Source organism: Myotis nattereri (genome assembly GCF_964212035.1).
Source record: "Myotis nattereri genome assembly, chromosome: 1".
Lineage (NCBI taxonomy): Eukaryota > Metazoa > Chordata > Mammalia > Chiroptera > Vespertilionidae > Myotis > Myotis nattereri.
In genome coordinates, this window is record NC_138075.1 from 49,465,131 (window position 1) to 49,483,253 (window position 18,123).

Below are 18,123 nucleotides of genomic sequence, written 5' to 3' on the forward strand. Positions count from 1 at the left end.
AAATTTGGGATATTGAAGATCCTAGGAGTAGAACTCTGTCACAGGAGTAACATTACATTTTGTTAAGTTTGACATAGTGGAAAGGGCATGGACCTTGTAGTCCGGAAGATCTGGGTTTGAGTGCTGGCTCTGCCTTTTACCAGCTGTGTCTTTTGGCAAGTTTCTAAATTTTTTTGAGCATTAGTTTAATCATCTTTTAAGTGGAGTTAGTATTATAAAACAACATAATATCTCTCTGCCTTTGTGGCTTGAGTAAGATGGAAAGTGAGCCTGGCAAGTAGTGGGCATTCAAACCATTTAAATGTTCTTTCCCTCCCTTTATATAGGGTGCTACACCTTTAAAAAAATATTTTTATTGACTTCAGAGAGAGGAAGGGAGAGGGAGAGAGTGGTGGAAACATCAGTGATGATAATCATTGATCCGCTGCCTCCTGCACAACTGCCACAGGGTATTGAGCTAACAACCCGGGCATATGCCCTGATGAGGAATCGGACCGTGACTTCCTGGTTCATAGGTTGACACTTAATCACTGGGCCAACTTTTTAAAATTTATCCCAAAATTTAGAAATTAAGATTCTATTGCTAGTGATTGCATTAAAGCTTATTTTTCTCTTTATTTTAGAAGGAAATAAGTATAAATAGAGTTGTGGTGACAGGATATATATCTAACATACATAGAATTGATGTGAACTCTGTTAGCTTAATTTGAATGTTGGTTGTAATTAAATATAATAAAGTATTTTGTAATTTATATTCTCCCTTAATTTAAATTGCAAATAAACCATATTGGTGAGGTTTTGCTTTAATATGGATCCTTTACACTTATTTTGTGTGAGAAATTATTTCAGGGAGATTACTATGAGCATGAGGCCACACTTTTAGAAGTGTTTAGTTTATAGTTTGTATCCTCTATAATATCAATTCATATAAATTTATTCTCCCTATCCCCCAAGGGTAGAGCTGCTCCTTTATCATGAGTAAGGATTTTGGTTTTTGTCAAAAAAAAGACTTTTTATCGAAAGCTATTAGTATTCTGTTCAGTTCCTGTTCACCTAGAATGCTTGAGCAATCAGAGATCGGGTAAATGATTATTTTAGTTAATTGTTAACTAAAGTACTGCATTTCATTTGCCAGATTTAAAAAATATATATTTTTTTATTGATTTCAGAGCTGGAGGGAGAGAGAGATAGAAACATCAATAATGAGAGAGAATCATTGATCAGCTGCCTCCTGCACACCCCCTACTGGGGATTGAGCTGGCAACCCAGGCATGTGCCCTTGACCAGAACCCTTCAGTCAGAAGGCCAACCCCGGGACCCTTCAGTGAGAAGGCCAACGCTCTATCCACTGAGCCAAACCAGCTAGGGCTCATTCGCCAGATTTTGATAGTACAGTTAAACTTCAGTTCTTGAACGTCTCCCATCTGGAACAATTAGGTTCTCGACCAAGTTGTTCACAGAAAAAATGTCTAGGTTGTTGAACAAGCTCCAGTTTTCTACCTGACAGCCCTTTCATGCTGATACATCAGCATGACAAAAAGCATCTCTCAGGCCACAAACAAAGGAGAGAATGCATCTGAGTCATAAGCTAACATCTCAGGAATTTGTGCTGTGAATATATGGTGTGTGTGTGTGTGTTTGCTTTTGTTGCTGGTGAAATGGACAATTAGCACAATTTTAAAACATAAAGAGGCCATCAAGAGTGCCGGTTTGGCTCAGTGGATAGAGCATCGGCCTGCGGACTGAAAGGTCCCAGGTTCGATCCCAGTCAAGGCCATGTACCTTGGTTGTGGGCACATACCCAGTAGGAGGTGTGCAGGAGGCAACTGATCGATGTTTCTAACTCTCTATCCCTCTCCCTTCCTCTATGTAAAAAATCAATAAAATCTATTAAAAAAAAGTGCTAACATTGCTAATGGTATGAAAGAAACCATGATTACAGGCAATTGAAGCGGTAGAAAACTGTTGTTGATTGGGATAAACAAAAAGCAGTTAGCCAGTGACAGAAAGAGAAGATGCTGTGTACTGACCTCCTGAAAGACACCCCTAGAATTAGTGCTGAAAGTGATTTGTTTAAGGCTAGTAGTGGATGATTTGTTAAATTTAAGAAAAGAAGTGTTCGTTTATAGATTAAACAGTACATTAGAGATGTATTTAAGAAAGATGTAGTTAAGAAAGGTTAAAATGGAATCATTCGAGGATCTGGAATGAATTAATTCAATGTACATTATTTCTAATGGGAAAGAATGATTCAATTTTTGAATAAATTACTTCTCAAACAGCCTTCTGGAATGAATTAAGTTTGAGAACTGCGGTTCCACCGTAGTAGCATATACTAAGGTATATCTAACAGAAAGGCTACTGTCATTGGTTCAATTTTTAATAATTATAAGAACTCAAGTGATCATTGTGAATATCAGTTATTGTTTAGTACTCTGTGCATAAGAAAGTTATTTGTACTTTCCAGTGGTTTGGAATCTAGAAAGTGAACGTTTATTATTATTGACTGGTAATTGTCAGTAATCTAATGTAAACGCTAATTTGGTAAACACTATCCTGGGAAGCTGCCTTTCCTTTTAAGGTTGTTTTATTTATTCATTTATTAAATATCTTATTTGAGAGAGAATTGGTTATTTATTTCAACTTATTTATGTGAAAGAATTCTTCCTATTCTGGTATTTCAGATAAACAGTGTTCATCTATTATTTTAAGAGTTTATGAAATTTTCATCTGGCTTGGTTTGGTTTATTAAAACAATTAGATAACTTAATTGCTTTCTTTAACTACGAACTCTTTTTCTATTGTTTCTATTTATAATTTTTTTTCTCATGAATTCTTTCTTCAAAGTCAAAGTTTAAGTTAATAAAAACTATTTGTTTCAGCCATAAAACACCCTTTATGAGTTATTTAAATATAGAACATTTATTTCATGTTTTTCCTTAGAGATGGTTGTGTATTTAAGCAATGATACAGAGGTGATTTTTCTGGAGAGCTTTAATAATTTAAGATGTCTTTTAAATTTTTTTCTTCTCTGTAGAGTGAATTGGATGTTCCTTTTAAAGTCAAGGCTGGCCAAATTGGTAAGCACTTCACTCTTCATTTGACTTATTTTTAGTCCTTTTAGTTTTATTTTTCCTGTGTTATTTAATCTAAAACATCTTTTTTTTTAAATTTTGAATAAAAATGTGAGAGTTTTTTTGGTTATGTTGATGAGAGCTTTTGTAGTTCTTAACCTAATATATATTATGTGGTAATACATATATACTTTGAAGATTTTGACTGTAGGCTAGAGATTTACCCTCTAAAATGGAAGGATATTTTGAAAACAATTTTTATGTATTTATCCATCTTTTTTTGCTCTGTCCCTCCCACCCAGCCTCCTAACCCCTAATCTCCTCACCCTGACAGCTGTCAGCCTGTACTTTATCTATGGATCTATTTCTATTTTGCTTGTTAGTCTATTTTGTTCATTAGATTCCACATATGAGTGAAATCACATGATACTTGTCTTTCTCTGACTGGCTTATTTCACTTAGCATAATACTCTCGAGGTCTATTCATGTTGACACAAGGGTAAGATTTCTTTCTTTTTCATGGCCCAGTAGTATTTCATTGTGTAAATGTACCACAGCTTTTTTATCCACTCATCTACTGGCTACTTTCGTATCTTGGCTATTGTAAATAAAGCTGCAATGAACATAGGGGTTCATATATTTTTTTGAATTAGTGTTTCGGGTTTCTTTGGATAAATTCCCAGAAGTGGAATAGCTGGGTGATAAGGGAGTTTGAATTTTTTTTGGTAACACCATACTGCTTTCCACGGTGGCTGCACCAGTCTGCATTCCTATCAACAGTGCACAAGTGTTCTCTTTTTTCCACATCCTCACCAGCACTTGTTTGTTGATTTATTGATAGTAGCTATGCTGACAGGTGTGAGGTGATACCTCATTGTAATTATAATTTATATCGCTGTGATGATTAGTGACCTTGAGCATTTTTTCATGTCCATTGACCATCCATATGTCGTCTTTGGAGAAGTGTTTATTTAGGTCCTTTGCCCATTTTTTAAATTGGATTGTTTGTTTCTCTAGTATTGAGTTGTATTAGTTCTTTTGAAAATTAACCCCTTATCAGATGAATCATTGGCAAATACGTTCTCCCATACCGTGGGTTCCCTTTTTGTTTTGTTGATGTTTTCTTTGCTGTGCAAAAACTTTTTAGTTTGAGGTAGTCCCATTTCTTTGTTTTTCTTTTGTTTCCCTTGCCTGAGAAAATATATCAGAAAAAAACAGTGCTATGAGAAATGTCTGGTTCTGGCATCCTCACTGATGACTTTGGTGGTCTTAGGCAATTAACTCGGGCACTGAGTTTCCTTCCTTCCTTCCTTTCTTTTTTTTTTTCTGAAGTAATAGCTGTCTCATTCTTCTTACAATTGGAATATTAAATAAAATAATAGTTACCAAAGTTTGAAAAGTATAAAGCATAATGTGAATAGTCCCTTCTAAAAGTAATATAATATGGAAAAGATCTTTGTAAACTTCAATGTTGAAATTTTTTCATTTTTTTTTCTGAATGATATACTTACTGTATGCATGAATGGTCTTGTTATACTTTTTCCTCTTAATGGAAAGTGAGAAATGTTTATCTTTTTGAGCAGCCAAATAAGAATTTAAATTTAAAATTATGTTTCTTCAGATAAATTAACTTTGAAGATTCCTTGGAAGAATCTTTATGGAGAAGCAGTTGTTGCGACTCTGGAAGGATTATACCTGCTTGTTGTTCCTGGAGCAAGTATGCTATTTTAGTCTGTAATCATTCAGTAATATCACAGTGAAATGGAATGTGACCTGGGTTAACTATTTTATATGTTTAGTAAAATAGAAGATAATTTAAATAAACTAATCATATACATACATATGCACATAACTACATACATTTTACATATACACCCACATATATATATTACCACATTTGTATCCTGTATAGTAAAAGTCCAGCAACCAAACTGGGACGACCAGAATGACTGGTTGACTAGTTGCTATGACATGCACTGACCACCAGGGGGCAGATGCTCAACAGAGGAGCTGCCCCCGGGTGGTCAATGCATGCCGCTTGGCTGACCAGGATGAGCGGTGCTCCCACAGCAGGAGCAGCCGCTCAGAGGGCGGGTCCACAGCTGCTCTGCTGACCGGGATGAGCGGCAGTCCCACAGTGGGCCAATCCTGCAAGCCACGCCCGCCACCAGTGCATGAATCCTGTGCGCCGGGCCTCTAGTTGTTGGAAAGAATAATTTAAATCATTTGTTAGATTGATTCTAATCTATATGAATAATTATTTTGCAGCTAAGGCTTTCTATTAAGTTAAGATGCATTAGGCAGATTTATGATGGGAGAATGAAATGAAGTGAGATTTTAAAAATGCACTGATGTGTTAATCTATAGCAGTGATGGCGAACCTTTTGAGCTCGGTGTGTCAGCATTTTGAAAAACCCTAAATTAACTCTGTTGCCGTGTCACATATAGAAATTTTTTGATCTTTGCAACCATAGTAAAACAAAGACTTATATTTTTGATATTTATTTTATATATTTAAATGCCATTTAACAAAGAAAAATCAACCAAAAAAATGAGTTCGCGTGTCACCTCTGACACGCGTGCCATAGGTTTGCCATCACTGATCTAAAGATTTCATTATTGGAAAAAATTTTCCCCCATTTTGTTGCTTCTGATTTTGAATGAATATTCTCTCAAAAATGTATGTAAAACTACTGTATATAATTCTTAAATTATAAATTATAGTATTTTAATATTTTAATGAATGTTATAAAGCAGTGGTGTTTATTTAAGTAATACCTTTCATTACTAATGTTTTTTTAGTTATAAGAACAATATAATGTTAAGGACAGTCTGGATATTTTAGGGAAAAATTGTTATATTTTCTCAACCATAAAACAAACGAATTTTTTTTTCTTTTTTGCTTTCCAGTCTTTACCACATACATACTTCATTTGATATAGCATTTATCACATTATATACAACATGGATCTGGCTTTTTTACTTTATATACTTTGATATGTTTAAGTTTTCATGATGATGGTGACAGTTTTGAAAGGCGGTATGATATTTCATTGTGGGCTGCCTGCTGTTTTTGCTATTACAGTGCCTTTTTTAATTCTTTTGTTAGGATACATGATCAGAAATGAGATTACTAGATAAAAAGGATATATATACTCATGATTGTTGATATTGATTCATATTTTTACTTTCTATAAGTCTTCTTATCAATTTGTACTAATACCAGCTGATATTAGATATTGCATGTTTTTTGTAGTTAAAATTTTACCACTCAGGTATAATAACTGGACATTTTCTGATGTATTTTCTGCCCTCCCCCTGCTTCTCTCTTTTACTTTTCTATTCACCTTTTCCGCACTTACCATTTTTCATATCTTTTTTCCTCCCTTTTAATTTCATTCTTCCCTCCTTTCCTTTTTGATATAAGTTTGTAAATAAATACAAATCACTTATCGTTGAACTTTTTGTAAAACTAATCTAAAGTCTATAACTGTTCTTTTACTTAAAAAAAATGACACATCACACACACACAATCATGAGACTGAACTTTTCCTATTTATTAATTGCATTTCTTTATTTGTGAATTAACTATTTTTAGGTATTAAATATGATGCTGAAAAAGAAGAAAAGTCTTTGCAAGATATTAAACAGAAAGAGCTATCCCGAATTGAAGAAGCCCTTCAAAAGGCAGCAGAGAAAGGTACTTTAAGTTTAAGATAAACTTAGATATACCTATATCTTAGATATATTCAGTGCACTGTAAATAGGAAGCTTTCATAAACCTTCATAAATTGGAGTGTCAAAGAAAGAATCTTCTTTTAAAATCATCTCAAAATATTGATTATAAATATTTTAATGACTCACATTTTTCTGTGATTGTTTTATCTCACTGCTAAGACATTTCTCTTTGGTTTCTCTTAAAAGGTATGACAACTGTTGAGTTAGAAATAACAGAAATATTTGGATATAATAAGATTTCTTTTCTTAGCTTAAGCTGCTGACATCTAACTGAATCCATAAGAAATCTATCTTTATAATAGCTTGCTCATTAAAATTTGTTTTTTTATGCCCAACTGGTGTGGATCAGTGGTTGAGCATTGACCTGTGAATCAGGAGGTCATGGTTTGATTACCAGTCAGGGCATATGCCTGGGTTGAGGGCTCGATCCCTAGAGTGGGGCGTGCAGGAGGCAGCCGATCAATGATTCTCTCTCATCATTGATGTTTCTCTCTCTCTCTCTCCCTCTCTCTCTCTCTCCCTCTCTCTCTCTCTCCCTCTCCCTCTCCCTCTCCCTTCCGCTCTGAAATCAATAAAAAATAAAAATAAATTAAAAAAATTTTTTAATCAGTGATTCTAATTCTTTTTGCCTTAAGGGTTTTCTTTTATACAGAATTATTGATTCTTTTACACAAAATTACTAAAATACTTAAAATATAGAGGCAATCTTAATGGAAGAAATAAAAAAGCCTAAAAATGTTTTCCCTTTCTTTTTTATACGTAAGCATATTTTGTATTTCTGCTAAGCTTAAGAATCTGTATTTTAATGACAGTTTTCTGTACTTCTATTACATTTATGTGCCATATAAAGCAAGGTGGGAATGGTTTTGTATTATGACGATTCAGTGTGATTATTCTTTTTTTTTTTTTTTAATATATTTCTTTATTGATTTCAGAGAGGAAGAGAGAAGGAGAGAGGGATAGAAACATCAATGATAAGAGAGAATCATTGATTGGCTGCCTCCTGCACAACCACTACTGGGGAATGAACCCGCAACCCAGGCATGTCCCCTTGGCCAGAATCAAACCTGGGACCCTTAAGTCGGCAGGCCAACGCTCTATCCACTAAGCCAAGCCGGCTAGGGCAGTGTGATTATTTTTTACTCAGTTTTAGTTAATTAGTATATGTGGAAATAGTGTTATAAAAAATGAGGAGAAAGACTTGAATAGCATTAGAATTTAATTTTTTTTTGATACAGTTCAGATTAAATATATTTTCTGGGTACATATGTACATTGACATATACGTAAATATATTGATATAACATAATTTATAATATCTACACTAATAAAAGAAAGATGCAAATTTACCATCACTCCACTACACCCACAAGCCATGCCACCAGCCAATCAGGAGGCAGTATGCAAATTAACACAACTAAGATGGCCGTGGCCATGGAGCTGGAGTGAGCAGGAGGCTTGGGTTGCCCTCGGCGATGGAGGAAGCCAAGCTTCCCGCCTGCCCTGGCCGGTCCTGGGCTCTGCTCAAGGCTACAAAGTTTCAATTATAGAAGATAGATAAATCCCAGATACCTGCTTCCAGGCCGCCCTGGGAAAAAAAAAGAATAAAAGGAGAGGCTGGGCTTGGGTCGCCAGGGGGCGTGGCCACCCTGAAAACAGCCCTCAGCCCCTCACCCAGGCTGGCCAGGCACCCCAGTGGGACCCCCACCCTGATCCGGGACACCCGTCAGGGCAAACCAGCTAGCCTCCATCTGTGCACCAGGCCTCTATCCTCCTCCTACATAATAAAAGGGCAATATGCAAATTGACCCTAATAGCAGAACGACTGGGAATGACCGGTCACTATGACACACACTGACCACCAGGGGGCCGACACTCAATGCAGGAGCTGCCCCCTGGTGGTCAGTGCACTCCCACAGGGGAGCTCTGCTCAGCCACAAGCCAGGCTGACGGCTGCCAGCACAGGTGGGAGCCTCTCCCACCTCCTCAGCAGCGCTAAGGATGTCTGACTGCAGCTTAGGTCTGCTCCCTGCTGACAAGTGGACATCCCCCAAGGGCTCCCGGGCTTCCAGAGGGATGTCTGACTGCCAGCTTAGGCCCGGTCCCCCAGGGAGCAGGCCTATGCCAGCAGGTGGACATCCCCCAAGGGGTCCCAGACTGCGAGAGGGCACAGCCTGGGCTGAGGGACCCCCTGAGTGCACAAATTTTTGTGCACTGGGCCTCTATTATAATTATATTTTCTCCTTTGAGAAAGAAACCATAGTCTTCTTTTTTTTATGGAAATAAGAGATTGCTTAAAAAGTATTTGTGTTTCCAGAGACCTGTAAGAAAAATATGGTATAGTCTTTCTTATTTTAGCAGTTGACAGCTTAATTGAACAAATATTTTGTATTGAGTGTCTATGAGATTTTTACTCCTGGGTCTTTAGTGCTTAGGAAACACATATTTGGGTCTGGCAGAGAGGCTATTAAGGATGATTTGGTATGACTATAGGGGATAAACATCTTTAGTATTAAGCTTTGTATAAACAGAACTATGAGGCTTATATAATATATAATTATTACATTATAGCTTCTTGGATGATAAAACTTAGGTTTTGTTGGGATAGAACTGAAATTCAGAAAGTGAAACTCAGTTTTATCATTATTATATTAGATTTGTCAGAAAAATGTTCTGAGTAGATAAGAGAGATGAGTTTAGAATTGGGGAAATACATTGCTAGAGATTATTTTTCCTTCAGTGTCAAGAAATGTATTTAATTATCTTGATTGCATGTATATATTTTTTTCTAGTATGTATATGAATATGGGTCACATCTTTATATATTATTATTCATGTGATGATAAAAGACAACCTTGGCCCTTCAGATGCTTTGCATTTCACCATTATTAATTAATAGTTATTACTTAAATACTATAGTTTATTTTTCAGACTTATTATTTCCCAATTACCTTTAGACTTTAAAAGCACAAAAGCACCATTACACATCTATAGAGACTCAGATAACAAGAGAAAATGAGTCAGTTCTAAGCAGCAGTGGATAAAAATGAAAACAAAGTGCTCGTGCTAATCTGCTCTAAAAAAGTGTTTTTACTTAATTGTTTTATTTGGTAAAATAGAACGTAGTCCACTATCATGTGGGGAGAAAGGACATGGAAATATAACTATGAGTTTATTTCTAGAGAATTTGTGTAATTGTAAAAATAAACTCCTTGATATTTTTCTTCTTTTTATTTCATTGGAGAGAGTTTATTTTCTCTGAAGGGCTATTATAAAGTAAAAGAAAAGATTAAATTTCTAGCGAGGTCAAAGAATTCTCAAATGCTGTGGATTCTATATTTAAAATGTTAAGTTTATCAAAGTAATATAAAACACACTTTATAATCAGATAGTTTTGCCAAAAAGACTTCTGATGAAAAATCTTAGTCCCCAGTTTCACCCTTCTCTATCCTTTAGACTCACTCTTTAGAGGGAACCATCATTTTAGGAATGTTAACCTTCTGCCACTATCTATGTTTTTAATGTAAGGCAGTACCTAGGATTTCCTATTTTGGTAGTCAAGGAGCTTACCATCTCCTTTTACCCTAAATTCCCCTCCATTTTTTTCAAAATATGGTTATTTCACAATTTTTGGCCAATTACTAGTAAAAATTTACATTACTATGACAGTATTGTCACTGCATAGGTCAAATGATATACTCTGATTATATTTTCTTTCTTATGCAACTGGTTTTCCCCTTGAATTTGTAATTTTTTTATTTGCTTATTGGTCTTTTATGTAAACTTGTGTTTGATTTTTTTCACAGGGTATTTGAAATCTGTTCTATGACTGTCATTATTTCCACTTGCCCATACCCATCTATTGGTTCCCTCCCCTTCTCCCCTCTTTCTCATGGAGATCTTCAGTTGAACTGGGAGTTTTTTTAGTCCTGCTACACAGTTGTCATCTGGGGACTGGTCTTCATCCCTCATCTGTATTTAATTAATATTTCCTGGGTCTCTTGCTTTTTGGGCTTCTGTTACTTTGTTCATTGTTGAATCATATCTAATAACTTTTAAGAAAGGATGCACTGGATTTAGTTTTTAAAATTCTTTCAAGTCTGAGAGTCTTTGTATTTTACTTCCACACTTGTTTGATTTGGCAGGAGATAGAATCCTAGGTTTAAAATTAGAATTTAGAAAGCAATACCTTTTAGCTTACAGGTACTTTTGAGAAGTCTGATGCTAGTCTGCTCGACACATTGTTGGAAAATCCCTGGATCCTACTGTCCACAACCTTACACTATAGCTGGGAAAATAAGACATGCATAATAATCAATATGAGAAAGTGTTAGGTCCCATCAAAGAAATACAGATAGAGTGTTAAGGGAGTTCAGAATGGACATATACTTAGTCAAAGAGATCAGACCAGTGGTTCTCAACCTTCTGGCCCTTTAAATACAGTTCCTCATGTTGTGACCCAACCATAAAATTATTTTCGTTGCTACTTCATAACTGTAATGTTGCTACTGTTATGAATCGTAATGTAAATATCTGATATGCAGGATGGTCTTAGGCGACCCCTGTGAAAGGGTCGTTTGACTGCCAAAGAGGTCGCGACCCACAGGTTGAGAACCACTGGATCAGACAGACATTGAAGGCACATTTTTCAGCTGGGTCTAAAGGATGAGAAAGGAGAGAGGGCATTCTAGGTAGAGGGGACAGTGATGGTGGAAAAGTATAGAGCATGTATGTGAACAGCTAAGAATTTGAGAGTTTGATAGAGTGTAGTTATTGGTAAGTTAGAAAGCTATGGTTAGGTAAATTTTAAGATATTTGACTGCTATGATAATGATAATGACTATGATAGCAGCTAACATTTATTGAGCATTTGCTGTTTGTCAGTCACTCTTCAAAACACTTTACAGGAATTGACTCATTTAACAGTCATAACTCTATGATTTAAAAGCTGTTATTATTCCCATTTAATATTTGAAAAAGCTGAAAGTTAAATAACTTGTTCCATGTCACACAGCTAGAAAATGATAGAGCTAGAATTTGAATCCAGTCTGGCTCTAGCTCCTATAAGTTTAACTGTGAGTATGGATATTCATCTAGCCAGTGGGAGAGTCAGTAACTTGCCCATTTTTCTTTCTTTAAAAATTCAGGGAGTGACTTGACTGATCAGAGCTATTTTAGGAGGGTTAAACTTGCTGTGTCTAGGCTGGATTGGGGGTGGAAAATGGGGGATGGTACATTCTAGTTATATTCATAGGAAGGATCCAGACAGTAAAGTGAGTTAATTACAGCTGACTAAACTTGTATAAATATGAAAGTATTTTATTCTGAAAATAGCCAAAGTGGTAGTCAAAAGGGAACCAAAATAACAGACTTGCTCTGTTTGAAAATTTGTCAAGTAATTTAATGAGACATTAGCCATAATTCATATTTGTCTACCTTGCTTAATTTGAAATCATTGTTATAATTTTAATTATTAAGAATTTTTGTTTTAATATTATGAAAATAGTTTGTATGTTCAAAGAATTAAAATGGTGTCATTGAATGTTACCTTAGAAATACCAGTTTTTATAAAAAAGTATAGTTTTACTGAATTTTACTTGTTCTGTTACATGATTTCTAATTCTTTGAATTAAGTTTAGATGTTTTACATGTGAAATTAAAGGTGTCTTTAAATGCTTTGCATTTTGGTTATTGCTGCCATGCGGATGCAGGCGCACATTCAGGGGAGTTCATATATGGCTTGGAAAACTTTGTTTACAAGGACATCAAGCCTGGTGGGTATGCATGGTTAATTATATTCAGCTACATAAAAATTATATTTTTATCCATGCATGTGCTTTTAATGGAGCCCATTTAATGACGTGCCATCTTTTAGAAAATATGGAAATGTAATTCATGTTTTTCCGTTTTACCATCATTTCTTTTCCCCTACCTTCCACAGTCATGCTGAATGTTCATGGGGTAAAACAAACACAGTCCACTGCTCTGTGAAGCTTGAAATTTGATCTATAGATAACATTTAAAATTTTTTCCAAACTTTTAAAAAATTAAAGTATAATTGAAACACAGCATTCTATTAGTTTCAGGTGTACAACATAATGATTCAACATTTATATCCACTGCATAGTTATCGCTGCAGTAAGTCCAGTCACCATCCATTACCATATGAAGTTACAAAAATTTTATTTTTCTTCTGAAGAGAACTATTAATATTTACTTTCTTAGCAACTTTAAAATTTGCTATAGTCACCATGCTGTGCATTACATCCTCTTGACTTATTTATTTCATGCCTGGAAGTTTATACCTCTTGACCCCCTTCACCCATTTCATCCCAACTCCCCTTCCATATGGCAACCATCAGTATGTTCTCTGTATCTATGAGTTTTTTGTTCTTTTATTATTATTTTTTTATAAGAGTCTACATATAAGAGAAATATTGTACAGTGGAACCTTGTTTCTTGAACTTAATTCATCTGGAAGGCTGTTTGAGAAGCTATTTGTTCAAAAACTGAATCATTTTTTCCCATTAGAAATAATGTAAATTGAGTCTGGCTGGTTCTGGCTCAGTGGTTGAGCATCAACCTACGAACCAGGAGGTTACGGTTCGATTCCTGGTCAGGGCACATACCGGGGTTGTGGTCTTGATCCCCAGTTGGGGGCATGTAGGGGGCAACCAAGCGATCAATGATTCTCTCTCTTCATTGATGTTTTTCTCTCTCTTCCTTTCCCTTCCTCTCTGAAATCAATAAAAATACATTTTTAAAAAGAAATAATGTAAATTGAATTCATTCCAGACCCCCAAATGATTCCCTGTTTTAACCTTTCTTATATACAGTACATGTCTAATGTACTGTTTAATTTATAAATAAACACTTCTTTTCTTAAATTTAACAAACCACCCTCTACTAGCTTTAAAGGAATTTTTTATATGTCACTGCCTCAGAAATGCTATCATTTGCTAACTTCTTTTCATTTATCCAATCAACAACAGTTTTTCTACCTATTCAGTTGCCTGTGATTGTAGGTTTGTGAGCACTTTAATACCCTTAGCAACATTAGCACCTTGATGGTCTCTTTATGCCTTAAGCCAGTGGTTTTCAACCTTCTGGCCCTTTAAATACAGTTCCTCATGTTGTGACCCCCAACCATAAAATTATTTTCGTTGCTATTTCATAACTGTAATGTTGCTACTGTTATGAATTGTAATGTAAATATCTGATATACAGGATGGTCTTAGGCAACCCCTGTGAAAGGGTCTTGTTCCACCGCCAAAGGGGTCGCGACCCACAGGTTGAGAACCGCTGCTTTAAGCAGTTAGCTGTCATGTGTCCAAAATGGTATGAAATTGGAATTTCTTCCATATGCACTGGAATATTTACGAATTTAAGTTACCATAATTTTCTTTACAAACCCAGAGATGTCACTAACAAGTTTGATTTTAAAATTGGGTGACCATGCCATAACCGGTTTGGCTCAGTGGATAGTGCGTCGGCCTGCGGACTGAAGGGTCCCAGGTTCGATTCCGGTCAAGGGCATATACCTTGGTTGCGGGCACATCCCCAGTGGGGGGTGTGCAGGAGGCAGCTGATCGATGTTTCGCTCTTATCGATGTTTCTAACTTTATATCTCTCTTCCTTCCTCTCTGTAAAAAAATCAATAAAATATATTTTTAAAATTGGGTGACCAGAGTTGATATGCGAGGTTTGCGGCTTTAGACATGCATGGCGTGTGGGGAAGGTCCACCCCTAGCGTCTATAGCCGCTTATGGCGTATAAAGGGTTAAAATTCTGCTAATCATTGATTTCCCAGCAGCAAAAGCATTCTCTCCTTTGTTGCCTGAGAGGTGCTTTTTGTCATGCTGAGTTATAAGCATGAAAGGGTCTTCAGGCCGAAAACACAAGTTTTGGTCAACAGCCAAGACATTTTTTCTGTGAGCAACTTGGTGGAAAACTGAATTGTTCGAGATGGGAAACGTTGGAGAACCGAGGTTTGATTGTATTTGTCTTCCTCTGTCTGAATTTTTTCACTTAGCAAAATACCCTCAAGATCCATTCATGTTGCAAATGGCAAGATTTCATTCTTTTTCTTGGCTGGTTAGTATCCCATTGTGTATATATACCACATCTTTTCCATTCACTCATCCAGTACATCCAGGACATTTTCTGTCTATTCATCCAGCACATCCAGGACATTTTCTATCCATTCATCGTGGACAGTTAGGTTCTTTCCATATCTTGGCTACAATGCTACAATGAACATAGGGGTGCACATATCGCTCAAATTAGTGTTGTTGATTTTTTTCAGAAAAATATCCAGAAGAGGAATTGCTGGGTCTTATGGTAGTTCTGTTTTTACTTTTTCAAGGAACCTTAATACTGTTTTCAACAGTGGCTGCACCAATTTACATGCCCACCAGCTGTACAGGAGGCTTTCTTTTTACTATACCTTTACTAACACTGGTTATTTCTTATCCTTTTGATAATAGCCATTCTGACAGGTGTGAGATGATACCTCATTGTGGATTTATTTCACATTTTCCTGTTGATGAATGATTTGAACATTTTTGCATATGTTGGCCCTCTGTGCCTTCTTTGGAAAAATGCCTATTTAGATTTGCTACCCATTTTTAATTGGATTGTTTGTTTGTTTTTCTGTTATTGAGCTGTATGAGTTTTTTAATATATTTTGGGTATTAACCCCTTACCAGATTATAATTTGCAAATACCTTCTCCCATTTAGTGGGTGCCTTCTTATTTCATTGATGGTTTCCTTTGCTCTGTAGAAGTTTTTAAATTTGATGTTCCATTTGTTTATTTTTGCTTTTATTGCCATTATCTTTGGAATCAGATAAAAAAAATATTTTTCTTTTATGAGTTTTATGGTTTCTGTCTTACATTTCAGTCATTAATCCATTTTGAGATAATTTTTGCATATGGTTTAAGATAGGGGTCTAGTTTCCTTTTTTTTGCATGTGGCTGTTCAGTTTTCTCAGCAAAATTTATTGAAGAGACTGTTTTCCTCCCATTGTATATTCTTGCCTTTGTTGTCATAAATTAATTGACTGTATACTTGTGGGTTTACTTCTGGGCTCTCTATTCTGTTTCATTGATCTATGTGTCTGTTTTTATGCTAATACCATATTTTTAAAAATTATTATAGCTTTGTAATACAGTTTAAAATCAGGGTGTATGATGCCTCCAGCTTTGTTTTTCTTTCTCTTTTCTGTTTTCATAAAAATTTTAGTATTTTTTCTATTTTTGTGAAAAATGCTTTTGGAATTTTGATGGAGATTGCATGAAATCTGTAGCTTGCTTTGGGTAATATGAACAGTTTTATAATATTAAGTTTTCCAATTCCATATCTTTTCATTATTTGTATCTTATTCATTTTCTTTCACCAGTGTCTTATATTTTTTAGTGCACAGGTCTTTTACCTCCTTGGTTAAATTTATTCCTAGATATTATATTATTTTTGATGCAATTATAAATGAGATTGTTTTCTTCATTTACCTTTTTAATAATTCATTGTTATTGTGTACAAACACAACATATTTTAACATACTGATTTTGTATCCTGCAGCTTTACTGAATTTGTTTGTTAGTTTTAACATTTCTTTTGGTGGAGTCTTTAAGTGTTTTCTATATTATGAAAGCATGTCATCGGCCATTAATGAGTTTTTCTTTTTTTAAAAAAATTATTTTATGTTATTTTATTTTATTGGGGTGACATTGGTTAATAAAATTATATACGTTTTAGATGTACAGTTCTATAATACATCAACTGTATATAGTATTGTATGTTCACTACCCCAAGTCAAGTCTCCTTCCATCAAAATTTATCCCTGCTGTGCCCTCTCCCATCTCCCCCCATTCACCTTCCCCTCTGCTAATCACCATGCTGTTGTCTGTGTCAGTGAGTTTTGTTTTATTTTTGCTTAATCCCTTCACCTTTTTCATCCAGCCCTGCAACCTCCCTCCCCTCTGACAGCTGTTAGTCTGTTCTCTATGAGTCTGTTTATATTTTGTTAGTTTATTTTGTTCTATAGATTCTTTCTTTTTAATATGGATGCCTTTTACTTCTTTGTCATGCCTAATTGCTCTGGCTAGGACTTCCAATAAATACTATGTTGAGTAAGAGTGCTGAAAGTGGGCATCTTTGTAATGTCCCTGGTCTTAAGGGGAAAGCGTTTAGCTTTTCACCAACGAGTATGATGTTAGCTGTCAGCTTGTTATTTATGACCATTATTATGTTGAGGTATGTTCTGTCTATACCCAGTTTAGTGATTTTTGATACTAAATAATGAAATGACTCATCATTTGGAAGATTTGCATAGTTCAGTGAAGTAATATTTCCATATTACCAGTGCATGATAAAAATCAGACGTGTAAAAATCCATTAAAATTGAAAATTAGACCAATTGATTTTAATTTGGGTGAAAAATTTGATAGAGTTTCAGATTTTAAGATGAAACTAATCTTTAAGTAACTACCACTTGTTGAGTTTTGGTGCAGTATTTATAATTTCATGAAAAGGCCATGAAAAGATGTTTATTCCTTTTACTATTACATATCTGTAGTTCAGATTTCCTTCATGTAATTCAATCTAACCAAGATATTTCACCAGATCTAAGGCAGAAACATATATGCAAATCAAGCTGTCTTCTAAGCCAGACATTAAAGAGATTTGTAAGAATGTAAAATCATTTCATTTGCCTCACTACAACTTTTCGTTTGGCAAATATAGTTAGTTTTCATAAATATATGTTAACCATGTTATCAGATAATGGTTTTTAAAAATGAATTAATATTTAAAAAAATTCTCAGTTTTGATTTCCAGTATGGAAATATCAATTGTTGTAATCCACACCAATAAAAAGATCTTTAAGGTTCTCAAATTTTATGTGAGATTAAAATATTTGAGACCTACTTTAAAGAGTGATTGAGAATCATAAATTTATTATTCATCAGATTAAAATAGAAACTTTTTCTAAAGAACTGTGTAGCACTCAGATTTTGAAGTTATTTGGAGAAGTTTAAACATGGTGCTTTTAACACTGAGATCAGCGGTACAACATGATGCTAGAACAAATGTGAAATCAGGAATAAAACAGGGAGCTCAGGTGAGAAGAACAGATTATGGGAGAGTCTGAACCCAGTCAGCTGACCTTCTCTCTCTCTGAGAGCTCTTCTGGCCATTTTCAAGCATACTCTGGCTTTCCTTTTTGTTTCTTTTCAAATGATATTTTGTGAAGAACTCAGTCTTTCTCTAAATATTTTATTTATGAATGAAAAATATTTAGGGACCATCACTA

At 35.1% G+C, this 18,123-nt stretch overlaps 1 protein-coding gene across 4 annotated transcripts in view; it reads left to right on the plus strand.

Moving 5' to 3' along the window:
- Nucleotides 1-18,123, plus strand: part of VPS13C (vacuolar protein sorting 13 homolog C) — a 192,245-nt gene that overhangs the window by 19,964 nt on the left and 154,158 nt on the right. For 2 of the 4 annotated variants that reach the window (XM_081094699.1, XM_081094700.1), the window contains exons 3-6: nucleotides 3,038-3,080; nucleotides 4,696-4,791; nucleotides 6,673-6,774; nucleotides 12,523-12,585. In XM_081094699.1, coding sequence (XP_080950825.1) covers nucleotides 3,038-3,080; nucleotides 4,696-4,791; nucleotides 6,673-6,774; nucleotides 12,523-12,585 — 304 coding nt within the window. The remainder of the gene's footprint in view (nucleotides 1-3,037; nucleotides 3,081-4,695; nucleotides 4,792-6,672; nucleotides 6,775-12,522; nucleotides 12,586-18,123) is intronic. The other 2 variants (XM_081094698.1, XM_081094701.1) reach the window with 1 other exon arrangement.